The 16,310-nt window shown below is 38.2% G+C and overlaps 1 protein-coding gene across 1 annotated transcript; it reads right to left on the bottom strand.

Moving 5' to 3' along the window:
• Positions 1-3,668: 3,668 nt before the first annotated feature.
• tex47 (testis expressed 47) lies at positions 3,669-15,573 on the bottom strand. The gene is made up of 7 exons (XM_016288958.1): positions 15,487-15,573; positions 9,869-9,941; positions 9,642-9,745; positions 8,473-8,531; positions 6,989-7,199; positions 4,245-4,401; positions 3,669-3,727 (listed from the first exon to the last, which is right to left on the bottom strand). The coding sequence occupies exons 1-7, from the start codon at positions 15,571-15,573 to the stop codon at positions 3,690-3,692; spliced, it is 729 nt and encodes a 242-aa protein (XP_016144444.1). The 3' UTR covers positions 3,669-3,689.
• Between the last annotated feature and the right edge of the window lie 737 nt (positions 15,574-16,310).

A 16,310-nucleotide genomic window follows, 5' to 3' on the forward strand; every position in this document is an offset into this window, starting at 1 on the left:
TTTGCTTCTGACACAATGCTGGAATATGAATCGCCGCGGTTCCTGTGAAGGTCTCTGATAACAGGAGGTTCCAGTGCGTTTGCTGAAGAATCAGACGCACAAACAAACTGAAAGAGATCCGGATTGCGACAGAGATTACAGATGCTTCTGTAATGCTTCAGAGTCTGTCTGCATGTTTCAAACGCTGACCATACTTTAAAGTCAACATGAATCCCATTTGTGACCCTGGAGCACAAAACCAGTCATAACCGAAGTCACACGTTTACCTCTTACAGATGCTTCTGTAATGCTTCAGAGTCTGTCTGCATGTTTCAAATGCTGACCATACTTTAAAGTCAACATGAATCCCATTTGTGACCCTGGAGCACAAAACCAGTCATAAGGGTCAATTTTTTCGAAATTGAGATTTATGCATCAGCTGAAAGCTGAATAAATGATATTTCCATTAATCTATGGTTTGTTAGGATAGGATAATATTTGAAAATCTGGAATCTGAGGGTGCAAAAAAATCTAAATATTGAGAAAATCATCTTTAAAGTTGTCCAAATGAAGTTCTTAGCAATGCATATCACTAATCAAACATTAAGTTTTGATATATTTACGGTAGGACATTTACAAAATATCTTCATGGAACATGATCTTTACTTAATATCCTAATGATTTTTGGCATAAAAGAGAAATGTATAATTGTGACCCATACAATGTATTGTTGGCTATTGCTACAAATATACCCCAGCGACTTAAGACCAGGGTCACATTTTACCTCCATAATGTGATGTTCTGAATTAAACAGGAGGAAAATAAATAGTAAAGAAGGTCATGCTGAGTTTAAAAACCTCCTAATGTGAATGTCTGATGGTTTGTGTGTGTGTTGGACTGAGTTATCATCAGTTATGTCTTTGTGGATTTGGTTTTGTTTGACCATCTTAAACAAAATTTGACTTCAGGTGACACATTAATCCAGAAGAATATCAGTAGATCAGGGAAACGGTGTAGTGAAACTGGAATGCAACGCGTAAAGAGTATAAACTCCATATTGCTGCATTTTCACAGCTAAAGCTCTGATTGTGTTTTCCTAGCGGATGAGAGCAGGTCTGTCAGGAACGCAGAGGTGAAGATGAACTGTCATATGTTTGTGGATCTGAATAGGCTTGTTTTCGGTATCTTGATATGGTGGTTTTGTACTTTTGTTGGCTGAAGCCCATTTTCATATGAGGGTGTTATTGACAGAAGCCTATTGAAGAAGGTCAGACTGCCGCTTTAAGTGTTTTCGCAGGTTTAAGGCAGTGTTTTCGGTAGCAAACACAATCTAATGTGTTGAACTGACCTGATATTGGTAGCTAAAATCATAATTAGCCTAAATATGTAATGAGCAAACACAAAAGGGTCGGGAAATGTGAATGAAGTGCATTATTCCTGTGTGTTTTGGGGATCTGGATTATTGTAAAGATGCTCTGATGTCTTAACTAGATGTTTGTGAATCTGCCGCATGCTTTGCATTCATTACCTACAATGTATCTCAATTTGAAACTTTTTACACATGCTATTATAGCTTTTTGGCAAAAAAAAAGAAGAACAGAAATACCCAGGTAATGCAGAATATCAGCTGCTATTCGAGACTATCAATCACACTAACACGTCTGTACTAGATCGCATGCAGACTCCTCCTAATGGTGATTTGAGACCAAGAAACTTTAAAGCAATAGTTCACCCAAAAATGAAAATGTGTTCACCCTCAGTTCACCCGAGATCAGGATGAGTTTGTTTCTTCATCAGGTTTGGAGAAATGTAGCATTGCATCAGTGTCTCAGCAATGGATGCTCTGCAGTGAATGGGTGCCGTCAGAATGAGAGTCCAAACAGCTGATGAAAACATCACAATAATCCACACCAATCCAGTCCATCAGTTAACATCTGGAGAAGACAAAAGCTGAGACAAACCCAGCATTAAGACGTCTCGGATGATCTGAGTGTGAGCACATTTTCAGCACATTATCATTTTTGGTGAACTATTCCTTTTGAGTCATGCATTTCCAATGAAAGTTTAAAATCACAGACTCTGATTGAAAATAATTGACTTTTACAGTCTGAACACACCTTGGCTCTACATTAGACTGAACTCAGCACCGTCACTCACAAGCTCTTAAATAAGTTCTTTCCTCGCTGTCTCATGTGTATCTGATCACAATCACTTAGCAAACTAGTTAATGACTCAATAACCACACAAACCGCCGCAGACGCCGTGTGTATATTTGTGTGCTGGAGTTTTTAATGCTGCATGCTCTTTCACCGTCATGCTGTTGCGTTCTGTCTGTTTCTTGTTTATTTGCTGTTAGCGATGTGTTTCATGCTCGATTTACACTTGAACAAATGGGGGCCAAATAAACGGAGCGTCATTTACTCAGAGAATCATATTTTACATTTTGTTGTTTTTTTTACGAAGAGGCCCTGTGTGTCAAAATGTGTTTAAAATGGGAAACTGGAATAATTTGAGACGGGATGTTTAAAGCCTCATGAAGCTTAAAGAACAACATCCTTCATCCGAATGTGATCTTGACAATAAAATAAATCATTTTTATTTACTGACATTTGTGCATGCATTTTATTCCAGTCTGTTTACTTCTGAAATATGACATATTTCTGAGGGAAAAACCAGGAATTGATGTGATGGAGTAAAGTATATATATATGCATGCATATATACAGTATATATACACCAGAATGAACTCAGAACTGAACGTTTGTTTACTAAAATGACTAATTATAAGCAATGTCTTCTAAAAAAGAAAAGTTGTTTCAGAGATGAAGCAAGTTATAAAATCACATTGTGCTGAAAGATTTTGAAGACAAATATTTATTTCTTTGGAATAACTGATGAATCATTCACAATAAGACCGTGTATTATAAAATAAACTAGGTCAGTTTTAAGTTTATGTATAATGCATTTCAAAGCTATTCATAATGTACATTGTAATGCATTATATATAATTGTAAAGTTAAATGCATTATAATATTAGCACATTCCTTTTTACATCTGAACTTGGTTGTTTGTCACATATTTGAATGCATTATACTGTGTAAAGGTGTAACAATTAATAGATAAGTATGATAATTTATTAAAATTGTGGTCATAAGATCATGCAATGCATTATAATTAATTAATGCATTAAATTTTTTTTACAATGCATTGCATTTAGCGGCTTCAATCACTACCAAAACTTATAAAGTAGAAAATGTTTAAATGTATAAAGTTGTTCAAACGATCTGAAGATGCTCCACTGCAGGCCACACAGATTCTGTCAAAAATACACAAAAACGGCAAAAGTGAGTCACATATGCAGACAAATGTCCGTTAGTTAACTAGACTAAAGAATATATCAGTAGTTAGTTGGTGGTTAGATGAGATGTATGAAGAAAGAATAACAATAAGAAAAGAGCAAAGAGTTTCTCATCAGTAACTCGGGAGAATTAATAGAGACTTCTGTTATGTCTCACTTTATCTCAGATGTTTCTCAAACAGACTCAATGAGCTGCCAGCATACAGCTATAAAATGAATTGTTTGAGAAATGATTGAGATTATATTTTTGCAGTCCAGTTCACATGCACGCATGCAGTCTCTAGATACGCTCTGATGTTTGCATGCACTGCAAAGGTTCAAACAAGACGTACCTCCTGACCCTAAATCCAAACCTACACTGTGGTGGGACGAAAACTCCCGAAAACGTGTCCTTAAACGATCAGATGCACAAAACAACACGTTCAGGAAACAGCAAACATGCTATTTGTTTACCTCCAATGCAGAAAAATTATTCGCAATGATGACTCTCAGAGTACTTTCTACATTACACTATAAAAATGACTGTAACACAATGATTGCATTTAAAGAATAATTTAAAAACCATGACATATAAATACTCTGTATTTTAAATAATATACTGATGTCACATACAGAAAATCTTAAAGAATACAAACACAGTTTTAGGAGCTTTAATGGGACAGTTCAACCAAAAATTCTGTCATCATTTACTCAGCAAGCAGTTGACGGTAGCCATTGACTTCCATTGTATGGAAAAACTACAGTGGAAGTCAATGGCTACCGTCCACTGTGTGGTTACCAACATTCTTCAAAATATCTTCTTTTGTGTTCAACAGAAGAAAGAAACTCATAAATTGGGGGTGAGCAAACGATGACGATTTAAATTTTTGGGTGAACTGTCTCTTTAAGTGGAACGTAAGGTGTGTTACCTGAGTCCAGGCGCTGGTGTAGCGGTGAATGATACGTGCTGATGTAGCGCGCGGGACTCAACAGCATCTCCATCTGGAGCAGACGACTCACCGCAGCCTGAGGAGGAACCGCATCTGACGCCTCCTTCAGCACTTCATCCGGAATCACTTTAGATCCCTGTTCAAACACACAGATCTCCTGAATTTTTCACCACTGGTGTGAGTAGTAAATCCATCCCAGACAGCACAGATACGTCTGCAAGACGTCTGTTAAACATCGCTTCATCTGGAAAGCATCTGCTGTGTACAAACATCTGACAGACGTCTTTAAGATGTCAGTTTTCAATCATAAACGTCTTAAAGACATCTTCTAAATGTCTATTTGACATCAATTGCAGATGAGCAAACACTCTAAAAAATACGTCTTGCAGATGTAATGCAGACGTCAAATAGACGTCTCCGTGATGTACGTGTGTTATCAGGGATCCATACCCTCTATTTGACATCTGCAATACGTCTACAGGACGTTTCCTATCAGATGTCAAATAGACATTTAGAAGATGTCTTTAAGACGTTTATGATTGAAAACTGACATCTTAAAGACGTCTATCAGATGTTTGTACACAGCAGATGCTTTCCAGATGAAGCGATGTTTAACAGACGTCTTGCAGACGTACCTGTGCTGTCTAACACCCGAAACGTCTTTTGTTTACTGACAATATCGGGTTTGTGATATTGACTTCCCTAGGACTTTAAAGAAATACTGCACAGAAATATGGACACTATTCTTCATAGTTATCCATAAATGCCTTTTAGGCGTCAACTGGCATGGAATTTTTTAATTCTGAATGTGAACGACTATTTAAAAATAGTGCGCTATGTTCGTTACTGTATGAAAGAACGTCAGTTACGTTGATATTGACTTTTATAATGATCCCGGAAGATTACATTGCCAAAACTCTTCATATTTATCCAAATATATATTTTAGGCGTCAACAATATTAATGTGGCATTTTCGAATTCTGAACACGAACGCCAAATCAAAAATGGCGGTTTCGTTACCGTATGAAAGAACTAATGTAACTTTGGCGTAAATGACGTTGACGTTCATTTTATAATGAGTTTGGAAGATTACATTGGCAAAACTTTCAGTTGTAAGAAAACTATAATGATAACTAGCGTCCTCACTAAACAATAAAGGCCTGTTCACACCAAGAACGATAATTTTAACGATAAAGATATTTTCGCATGATAACGTTCTGTTTATAATAAGCTGGAAATAATCACCTGAATGTAAATCCAACGATATTGGTTTTCTCTGTTGTTATCGTTGTAGTGTGAAACTTATCGTATCTGTCTAACACCCGAAACGTCTTTTGTTTACTGACAATATCGGGTTTGTGATATTGACTTCCCTAGGACTTTAAAGAAATACTGCACAGAAATATGGACACTATTCTTCATAGTTATCCATAAATGCCTTTTAGGCGTCAACTGGCATGGAATTTTTTAATTCTGAATGTGAACGACTATTTAAAAATAGTGTGCTATGTTCGTTACTGTATGAAAGAACGTCAGTTACGTTGATATTGACTTTTATAATGATCCCGGAAGATTACATTGCCAAAACTCTTCATATTTATCCAAATATATATTTTAGGCGTCAACAATATTAATGTGGCATTTTCGAATTCTGAACACGAACGCCAAATCAAAAATGGCGGTTTCATTACCGTATGAAAGAACTAATGTAACTTTGGCGTAAATGACGTTGACGTTCATTTTATAATGAGTTTGGAAGATTACATTGGCAAAACTTTCAGTTGTAAGAAAACTATAATGATAACTAGCGTCCACACTAAACAATAAAGGTCTGTTCACACCAAGAACGATAATTTTAACGATAAAGATATTTTCGCATGATAACGTTCTGTTTATAATAAGCTGGAAATAATCACCTGAATGTAAATCCAACGATATTGGTTTTCTCTGTTGTTATCGTTGTAGTGTGATATATAAATATAGGCTATACTGTAAGTTTGGAAAATTGTTTTCTTGTCCCAAATATACATTTTGAAATATATTTTGGTATATGAAGATTTAAACTAAATATATTTTCAATTTAAAAAATATATTTAATTAAGCTTCACTATTTAAAACATATATTTAACAATTATTTAAAATATATTTTGGCCAAAAAAAAAAAAATTGCCATATGTGTGATTCCTTGATTCCAGCGATATCATTCCGCATTGTATATCAATATAGCTGTGGTGTTGAGTTCACTATTCTCTTATGTTCATAGTTTATCATTCTAGGTTTGAATGTGCTGATATTCATCTTAATTTGAACTCAAATGTTTCTCGTCAGATCAAATCTGTTCCCAATAATTCTATATCTCTATTAAAGCAATAAACATAAAGTGTAGTGATATTAATAAACACAGTATTCTTCCACCAAACAATGTAGCTCCTCAGAAACAGTTGTGGTTGCTACAAAGTGGTTGCCGAGCAACACACAGACGTAAACAAAGGTGTGTGTTACTTTGTAGCATCATTTACAACAGCTTCGAACACGGCTCAGCCAATCAGAATCAAGCACCGGAACTCTCCACTTTATAAACTATGTTTTTCAACTATTTAGTCCAACTCTTCTTTCTCCTGGGGAACTTTAGGAGAGACAGAGAAACCAAATCCTGAGCAATGACAGAGAAACCTCTGAGCGATGCAATATTATATTTATGCACAAATGTACAGTATTTGTACCGTGATCTGTTGTGTCTTGTTGAGCAGGAGGCGTCCGAGCCGCAGGATCTGATGAAGGGTGTCTCTCACGAGTTCCTCTGGGCTCTGTTCGTCTGAGATGAGCGTCCGCTGGCTGTCACACTCATCCAGCAGCGTGCAGCTCCAGTGCTGGAAGAGTCTGCTGGGAAGGTCGTGGGTCACCAGCAGGATTCGGGGCTCCAGGATCGGGCCGCTGCGGGGCAGAGAGCAGCTTCTCCATTACACCACATTACAGCCACATATTTGTGAGCCTGGAGCACAAAATAAGTCTCTGGGGGATATTTGTAGCAATAGCCAACAATACATTGTATGGGTCACAATTATACATTTTTCTTTTATGCCAAAAATCATTAGGATATTAAGTAAAGATCATGTTCCATGAAGATATTTTGTACATTTCCTACCGTAAATATATCAAAACTTAATGTTTGATTAGTAATATGCATTGCTAAGAACTTCATTTGAACAACTTTAAAGATGATTTTCTCAATATTTAGATTTTTTTGCACCCTCAGATTCCAGATTTTCAAATAGTTGTATTTCGGCCAAATATTGTCCTCTCCTAACAAACCATACATCAATGGAACACTAATTTATTCAGCTTTCAGATGACGTATACATCTCAATTTCGAAAAATGTACCCTTATGACTGGTTTTGTGCTCCAGAGACACATTTGACATTTCTACACGTTTCCTGTTAGGTGCTGGAATAAATCATTCATGCTTCTTTGAGAGTCTTTAACAATTAAATAACTATATTTAAATATACTATTAAAAAAATTAAATAACAAAAGTAATGCAGCTTACTCATTTTTTATTATTATGCTCAATAAACAACACAAACCATTTACTTATATAACAAGACATCCAGATAAGGAGGAACAACTTATTACAAATACAGTGTTTATGTAAATAATAATAATAATAATAATAAAAAATAAATTATATTAACATTTTTTGATAAAAAAATGTATCTAAAAAAAATTATATTAAAGTATATAGTATAGTTTTTATTAATATATATATATTTTATTATGTTTTTATAATTTTTAGTAGTTTTTGTTTTGTTGATCTGTCTATATCGTTTTTATAATTTTTTATTTGTTTAGTTTTAATTTGACTTATTTTAGTATATCAAGTTAAACTAAATTAAAATGGGAAATGTTGCCTTAGTAACTAGCTAGTTTATAATATTTTCTTTAATTTAATTTTACAGTAAGTAACGAAAATGTTATTTTTTATGTGTTCTTTATATGTTTTATTATATATATATGCATTTTTGTCTTGCAGATGTGTTTATTCATATGTGTCAGTATTATTTATTGTTAGTGTGTGAATTACAGTCGCTCACTCTTTCCCTGTGTAGTGCACTAACTGGCGCTCACTATCTAGGGAAGCATGAATGATTTCAGACAGCTTTATTAGCAGTGCAGCAGAGAATCATGGGTAATCAGTGTGGCTCTCACCTGTTCTCCTCCATGTGTCGCAGGTCTTGCAGGACAGACAGCAGAGCTTCAGTCGAACACTAGTGCATGAAGGATATTTATGGATTTACATTTTACAATCACTGCATCTGTTTATTATATGAGGAGACGTGAGGCGTTCCTGGCCTACAGTATTCCAGATTTAGGAATATGATGCATCATTCACTCACTCTCATGTCACTGAAGACCTGTAAGACTTAAGTTTAGATGTTTATCAAGCCGAAAACATGAAGCTCTCCAAACTAAGTTTCAGATCTGGACTGTGTTTGTTTATAGAACTAGCATTTATGTAATGCAAGTAATACTTTTTTTTTGCATGATTTGGTAAAATTACAGCTTGATTGGAAATGGTGCACATTGTATGTTTTTTTTTTTACTTTTTGTTTGGGTAATCGTACGTGTAGTAATATTTTTGTAAGATGAATTTTCATATTTTAGTTTGGAACAGTGTTATTTTAGTATTGTTGATATACTATGGTATATCAATAAGCTTTTCTTTTTTATTTTTTATATATTTTCAGTCGTGAAAATAAGTTTTAGTCATTTTTCTTAAATGCTTTTGTCATTTTTATACCAATTTTAAAAATAAAAAAAATATTTTAATAAGAAATCATTAAAAAAAATTAATTGTTACATGTTCCCTCTAATATTTCTATATAGCTTTAATGTATTTTTATCTCAGTTTTAGAAATTATGGAAGTTTGTTTCCCCAACAGAAAAATAAATTTAAAAAAAAAACTGATTGCAACTTTTTATCTCGCAATTCTGACTTTTTTCTCAGAATTCTGCATTTACGTCTTTCAATTCTGTTTTTTTTTCACCAGGAAAAAAAAATTAAATTGCAATGTTTTTTTTAAAAATTGCAATTAGTTTTTAGCTCACAATTCTGACTTTGCTTCACAGAACTGCGATTTTATATCATGCAATTCTGAGAAAAAGTCTGAATTGTAAGATAAAAAGTTGCAATTACCTTTTTCTTTTCTTTTTTATCCCGTGGCAGAAACAAGCTTCCATGCTTTATTTTTATTTCAGTTTTAGTTGCATGAACTTGCATGAATGTTCTCCGTTTCTGTTCCACTGGCAGAAAGTCCTGAAGCAGCATGAGGCTGAGTAATTGATAACACACTGTGCAGATGAAGCAGATGAAGCACCTCGATGACGTGTAGCGTGTGCTGAGGGTAGAGCAGCAGGAGACCGGTGACGTCTTCACCCACAAGGCTCCTGTGCAGACTGAGAATCAGCCTCTCGTAGTGATCTGACACACAACACACACCAGAGAAACGTCTCAGAGAGTTGATTTTAAAACTCAACCATCTGGGTTTGGATTGTAATGACACTCTAAACCCTTTAATCAGAAATCTGAGATGCTCAGACGGACCTCCCACAGTCCTCCTGTCAGCCGCTCCGCAGGACAGACGGCCAATCACAGTCAGCCTGTGTAACAGGAACTTCTGCAGGAGAGACAGGAAGTGATAAAAGACAAACCTGCTGAGTGACTGATGAATATAAGAAACACTCAGCGTTTGTTTGTATTGTTGACTGGATACAGAGAGCGTCTGTGCATTTGAGTTTATGAATCTACAGCAACAGCTCATTGAAATAAACAACACCAGTTGTACATTTACTTGATTTTTTTAGCTCTTATGAGAAAAATTCCCAATATTTTATTAACACTTAGAAAAAAAACTAGAAAAAAGCTTAAGAGTTATAATATATCTTTTACAACTAGAATAATTTTTTTTGATCATATTATGGATTTTGAGCTACAATTTCAGTTCACCTGAGATTTTAAGTTAATATTTCAGTAATTTATCAAATTTATCAACACATTCAAATGTTCACCGGTCAGGTAAACAAAAAAAATTAAATAAAAAATAAATAAAACGTCTTTTTAGTGAGTGTTCATTTTTATTGCAATTACTAAAAAACACTTTTTTAATTTTTAATTTAATTTAAATTTTTTTATTTAAAATTTAATTTGTTTACCTGAACCGTGAACGTTTGAATGTGTTGATAAATTGATAAATTACTGAAATATTAATTGTTAATTGTTATTAATTGCTGTTATTGTTATTATGAAACTGTTTATTTCAGTTTTAGTACTTATTATGGAATTATTATTAGTAGTAGTTTTAGTAATTATGATGGAAGCTAAAAAAGGTAATTGTGACTTTTTTTCTTACAATTCTGAGTTGATATCTTGCAATTCTGAGAAAACATCAGAAGTGTTAGATAAAAAGTCATAATTACCTTTTTTCATTTTTTATCCAGAGGTGGAGACAAGCTTCCACACTTTGATTTATTTCTATTTCAGCTTTAGTAATTTTATCTAACTTCAACTTGCATGACACTAAACATTATGTAAATGTAACAATATATATATATATATATATATAATTAAAATGAACACATTAAAATGTAACAATTCTAAAAAAAAAAAAAAAAAAGGTTATGTAACTTAAAATGTAACTATATATATATTAGATTTTTTTTTTCATAAACTCCCTGCAGTTTCCTCATGAAGCTCAGTTTTGAATAATTGCCCTCAATTACTTTTTTACAACTGACATTTTAAACAGAAATGTATGCAAGCATGAATGTGATTGTCTGCACTGACCATGTCTCTGCGAAGCGTCATGCGCCGGTGGAACAGACTAGTGCCGCTCTCACCGTCTCCTGCTTTACTGGAGCTCTGCGTGTCTCTCTGCATGCTGCTCTTCCGTCTGTCTGCTGTAACTAACCCTCCCTCACTGTTTACCTGCTCCATGTTCATATCCAGGAGACCAGAGCTCCTGCCCCGGGCCAATTAAAGGCACAACATGTACGATTTTTTATTAAAATATCCAAAAACCACTAGAACAGTGTTATATATTTTGCTGACTTGTGTACTATCCCAAATGTTTCGAAGAATATTTAAATCCAGAGAAATAAGCAATTTTAACTATTGACACGGAGCATGTCTATAGTGTCATTGTGTCGCCTGCCAATGACGTCATAACCCCTCGATTTGCGGTTTTGTTTTGTAGAAAACATGGAAACAGCAAAGACGCTTTAATATGTTGTGTGTTTTAATAGATCGGTGACGACCGCACAGAGTAGCATTATAACAGAACTAATGTTTGTAGTATGATAAAACAGCGCTGCTTTACCCCACACACTCACGCCCGGAAGCACCGGAAGCGCTCGACTGTGGCATAAAAAAAGCTCCGCTGCTTTACCCCCCACACGCACGACCGGAAGCAGCGGCAGCGCTCGACTGTGGCATAAAAAAAGCTCCGCTGCTTTACCCCCCACACGCACGACCGGAAGCAGCGGCAGCGCTCGACTGTGGCATAAAAAAAGCTCCGCTGCTTTACCCCCCACACGCACGACCGGAAGCAGCGGCAGCGCTCGACTGTGGCATAAAAAAAGCTCCGCTGCTTTACCCCCCACACGCACGACCGGAAGCAGCGGCAGCGCTCGACTGTGGCATAAAAAAAGCTCCGCTGCTTTACCCCCCACACGCACGACCGGAAGCAGCGGCAGCGCTCGACTGTGGCATAAAAAAAGCTCCGCTGCTTTACCCCCCACACGCACGACCGGAAGCAGCGGCAGCGCTCGACTGTGGCATAAAAAAAGCTCCGCTGCTTTACCCCCCACACGCACGACCGGAAGCAGCGGCAGCGCTCGACTGTGGCATAAAAAAAGCTCCGCTGCTTTACCCCCCACACGCACGACCGGAAGCAGCGGCAGCGCTCGACTGTGGCATAAAAAAAGCTCCGCTGCTTTACCCCCCACACGCACGACCGGAAGCAGCGGCAGCGCTCGACTGTGGCATAAAAAAAGCTCCGCTGCTTTACCCCCCACACGCACGACCGGAAGCAGCGGCAGCGCTCGACTGTGGCATAAAAAAAGCTCCGCTGCTTTACCCCCCACACGCACGACCGGAAGCAGCGGCAGCGCTCGACTGTGGCATAAAAAAAGCTCCGCTGCTTTACCCCCCACACGCACGACCGGAAGCAGCGGCAGCGCTCGACTGTGGCATAAAAAAAGCTCCGCTGCTTTACCCCCCACACGCACGACCGGAAGCAGCGGCAGCGCTCGACTGTGGCATAAAAAAAGCTCCGCTGCTTTACCCCCCACACGCACGACCGGAAGCAGCGGCAGCGCTCGACTGTGGCATAAAAAAAGCTCCGCTGCTTTACCCCCCACACGCACGACCGGAAGCAGCGGCAGCGCTCGACTGTGGCATAAAAAAAGCTCCGCTGCTTTACCCCCCACACGCACGACCGGAAGCAGCGGCAGCGCTCGACTGTGGCATAAAAAAAGCTCCGCTGCTTTACCCCCCACACGCACGACCGGAAGCAGCGGCAGCGCTCGACTGTGGCATAAAAAAAGCTCCGCTGCTTTACCCCCCACACGCACGACCGGAAGCAGCGGCAGCGCTCGACTGTGGCATAAAAAAAGCTCCGCTGCTTTACCCCCCACACGCACGACCGGAAGCAGCGGCAGCGCTCGACTGTGGCATAAAAAAAGCTCCGCTGCTTTACCCCCCACACGCACGACCGGAAGCAGCGGCAGCGCTCGACTGTGGCATAAAAAAAGCTCCGCTGCTTTACCCCCCACACGCACGACCGGAAGCAGCGGCAGCGCTCGACTGTGGCATAAAAAAAGCTCCGCTGCTTTACCCCCCACACGCACGACCGGAAGCAGCGGCAGCGCTCGACTGTGGCATAAAAAAAGCTCCGCTGCTTTACCCCCCACACGCACGACCGGAAGCAGCGGCAGCGCTCGACTGTGGCATAAAAAAAGCTCCGCTGCTTTACCCCCCACACGCACGACCGGAAGCAGCGGCAGCGCTCGACTGTGGCATAAAAAAAGCTCCGCTGCTTTACCCCCCACACGCACGACCGGAAGCAGCGGCAGCGCTCGACTGTGGCATAAAAAAAGCTCCGCTGCTTTACCCCCCACACGCACGACCGGAAGCAGCGGCAGCGCTCGACTGTGGCATAAAAAAAGCTCCGCTGCTTTACCCCCCACACGCACGACCGGAAGCAGCGGCAGCGCTCGACTGTGGCATAAAAAAAGCTCCGCTGCTTTACCCCCCACACGCACGACCGGAAGCAGCGGCAGCGCTCGACTGTGGCATAAAAAAAGCTCCGCTGCTTTACCCCCCACACGCACGACCGGAAGCAGCGGCAGCGCTCGACTGTGGCATAAAAAAAGCTCCGCTGCTTTACCCCCCACACGCACGACCGGAAGCAGCGGCAGCGCTCGACTGTGGCATAAAAAAAGCTCCGCTGCTTTACCCCCCACACGCACGACCGGAAGCAGCGGCAGCGCTCGACTGTGGCATAAAAAAAGCTCCGCTGCTTTACCCCCCACACGCACGACCGGAAGCAGCGGCAGCGCTCGACTGTGGCATAATAAAAGCCCCGCTGCTTTACCCCACATACGCACGACCGGAAGGAGTGGAAGCACTCGACTGTGGCATAATAAAAGCTCCGCTGTTTTCCAGCCGTGTGTCGCACTCGTTCATCGCCTCGTTTCGCTTCGACGGCTTTCAGCCTCACCCTGCTTCATTCTACTACGTTAATAAATCATTAGCTCATCCATGAACATGATTTCTGCCTGAGTCCCGTCGGATTGCGTCAGCTGTGGAGATGAAGACCACAACTCCCATGATTCCACACTCAGTCACGACATCATCAAACTACGCCTTTGTCTCTTTGTTTGTTTCTTTGTTACGCGCCCTCCAGCGGTGAAAATTACATGTTGTGCCTTTAAAGCGCTGCAGATTACATGAATTATTTTTCCCCCCCTGAACATCATGAACATGTCACTTAAAAACACTATTCATTCTGTGATGGAAATGACATTTAAATTTTTTTAATAAAATAGCCAATTCCTTTGTCTTACTAAGACTCGTTCGATAGCTAGCATTTATGTAAGTATTATTTTCATGCTTTATGCATAATTTGACTAAATTACAGCTTGATTGGAAATGATGCACCATTAAAATATTCTGATATTTTTCTTTTATTTCACTCTTTGCTTAGAAAATTGTGAGTAATAATTGTTTTAACATTCAGTTTAATAATTTTAAGATTGAAACTCGGGAAAAGTGCTGCTTTAGTTTTATTTATACCATTATAGAATTTATTTAAAATGTAGCTTTTATTTTTATATTTTAAGTTTGTTTTAGTAATTTTGTTACGTGCTTTTGTGTGTGTGTGTGTGTGTGTGTGTGTGTATATTTCTATATATCTTGAATTGATTTTTATTTTGGTTTTAGTCATGTAGTATTTTAACTTAATTTCATTTCGTTTTCTAATTATTGTTTACATTTGTTTAAGTTTTTCATCAAATACATACAATATGTAATTTCATCAATTATATTTTGTTTTACTTCAGCTTTTTTCTATATAGTTTTCATTCTATTTTAGTTTTAGTAGTTTTAGCACTTCAACATAAATATATATATATATATTGCCAAGGCAGCATTTTTTTTTTTTTTTTTTTTTAAGTGTAAGTTTTTTGTCTGATATTTATCTTTTGTTTTATTTCTTTTTTTTCTCTATGTAGATTTAATTTAGTTTTATTTTAGTTTTAGTCATTTTAGCACTTTAATTCAATTTTTACATTTTTTTAAGTACATTTTTAAAAATCTAATTTATACTTTGTTTTATTTCAGCTGTATTTCAATTACCAAAAATGATTTTTTTTTCAGACACATGATTATTATTATTTTTATTTAGTTAACAGTAGCAACACTGATCTGACACAAGGGTGAAAGAATAACATCTATATTTAAATACATCTAAATAGTAGCAAAGAAAAAAAGTTTCCAATACATAAAGCTCTTGCTAAATCGATGAGTTTTGGATTTGAAGACACAGAGCTGAGGTGTGTGTTAGTGTGTGTTAGTTGCTCTGACTGCGGTGTAACCCAGAGCAACCTTTGATGAGGAGGACTCTGAGCCGCTCCTCCTTCAGTGAATGTAAGAGCGTGACAAACCTTTCTGCCAGTCCTGTGCTTCTCCATCAGCCGCTGGAACAGAGACTCCGATCGGACAAACTCTGCGTCCAGATCCCGAGAAGCCATGACTGCCTGTGTGTGTGTGTGTGTGTGTGTGTGTTTACACTAGTTCCTAAGCAACAGCAGAACTGGACAGTCCTGCACCCTTCGGAAGCTCTCTTTTAAGGGAACAGAACAGTGCTTAGGAAGCACTTCTCAGTCGAACGCACCGATGCATGTATAGAGACATTTTTGGGTGAACTATCCCTTTAACTCTGGGTGAATTTTCACACATTGGAGGATTTGACAAAGAGACCTAATACAGGACCTAACCTGTTAACAGGTCCATTATCTGAGTCTAACCATGTCAGCAAATGGAAAAGTCAGCCATCTATTAATTATCATGTTAATAACTGCGCCTTTAGCCCCAACAGCAGGGGCGCTTTTTACCCCAAATACCGTACTTTTACATATTCTTTCGTTGCTTTAATTATCTTAAACAAAACTCAAACTTGAAAATCAAGAAGACATTTGTCTCAAAATATATGCATTAATTTTGCATTAATTAATGCATTAAAAAAACATAAAATATTAGATCAGGTACGCACGCGCAGGGATCAGACAAATATACAGGTGCATCTTGAAAAGCGGATGTTTTGGAAAGTGCTTCGCCACGTTTTTGTGCCTTCTAGTGGTTTAGATGAAAATAATATCAAAGGCGCCTTTAGGCCCCTTGTACCCTACTGTGAAGCTGCTTTGAAACAATGTGTATTGTATAAAGCGCTATTCATGTAGAATATGCCATAAACGGAGACTGCATTCAC

This window comes from Sinocyclocheilus grahami, unplaced genomic scaffold, assembly GCF_001515645.1.
Source record: "Sinocyclocheilus grahami isolate Dianchi unplaced genomic scaffold, SAMN03320097.WGS_v1.1 scaffold236.1, whole genome shotgun sequence".
Lineage (NCBI taxonomy): Eukaryota > Metazoa > Chordata > Actinopteri > Cypriniformes > Cyprinidae > Sinocyclocheilus > Sinocyclocheilus grahami.

Excerpts from the sequence above, each read along its gene's own strand:
- tex47 (XM_016288958.1), bottom strand. The coding sequence starts at position 15,573 with ATGGCTTCTCGGGATCTGGACGCAGAGTTTGTCCGATCGGAGTCTCTG. Across the intron at positions 9,746-9,868 it reads TGACAGGAGGACTGTGGGAG|ATCACTACGAGAGGCTGATT; the intron begins GTCCGTCTGAGC and ends GTTGTGTGTCAG. Across the intron at positions 7,200-8,472 it reads CGACACATGGAGGAGAACAG|CGGCCCGATCCTGGAGCCCC; the intron begins GTGAGAGCCACA and ends TCTGCCCCGCAG.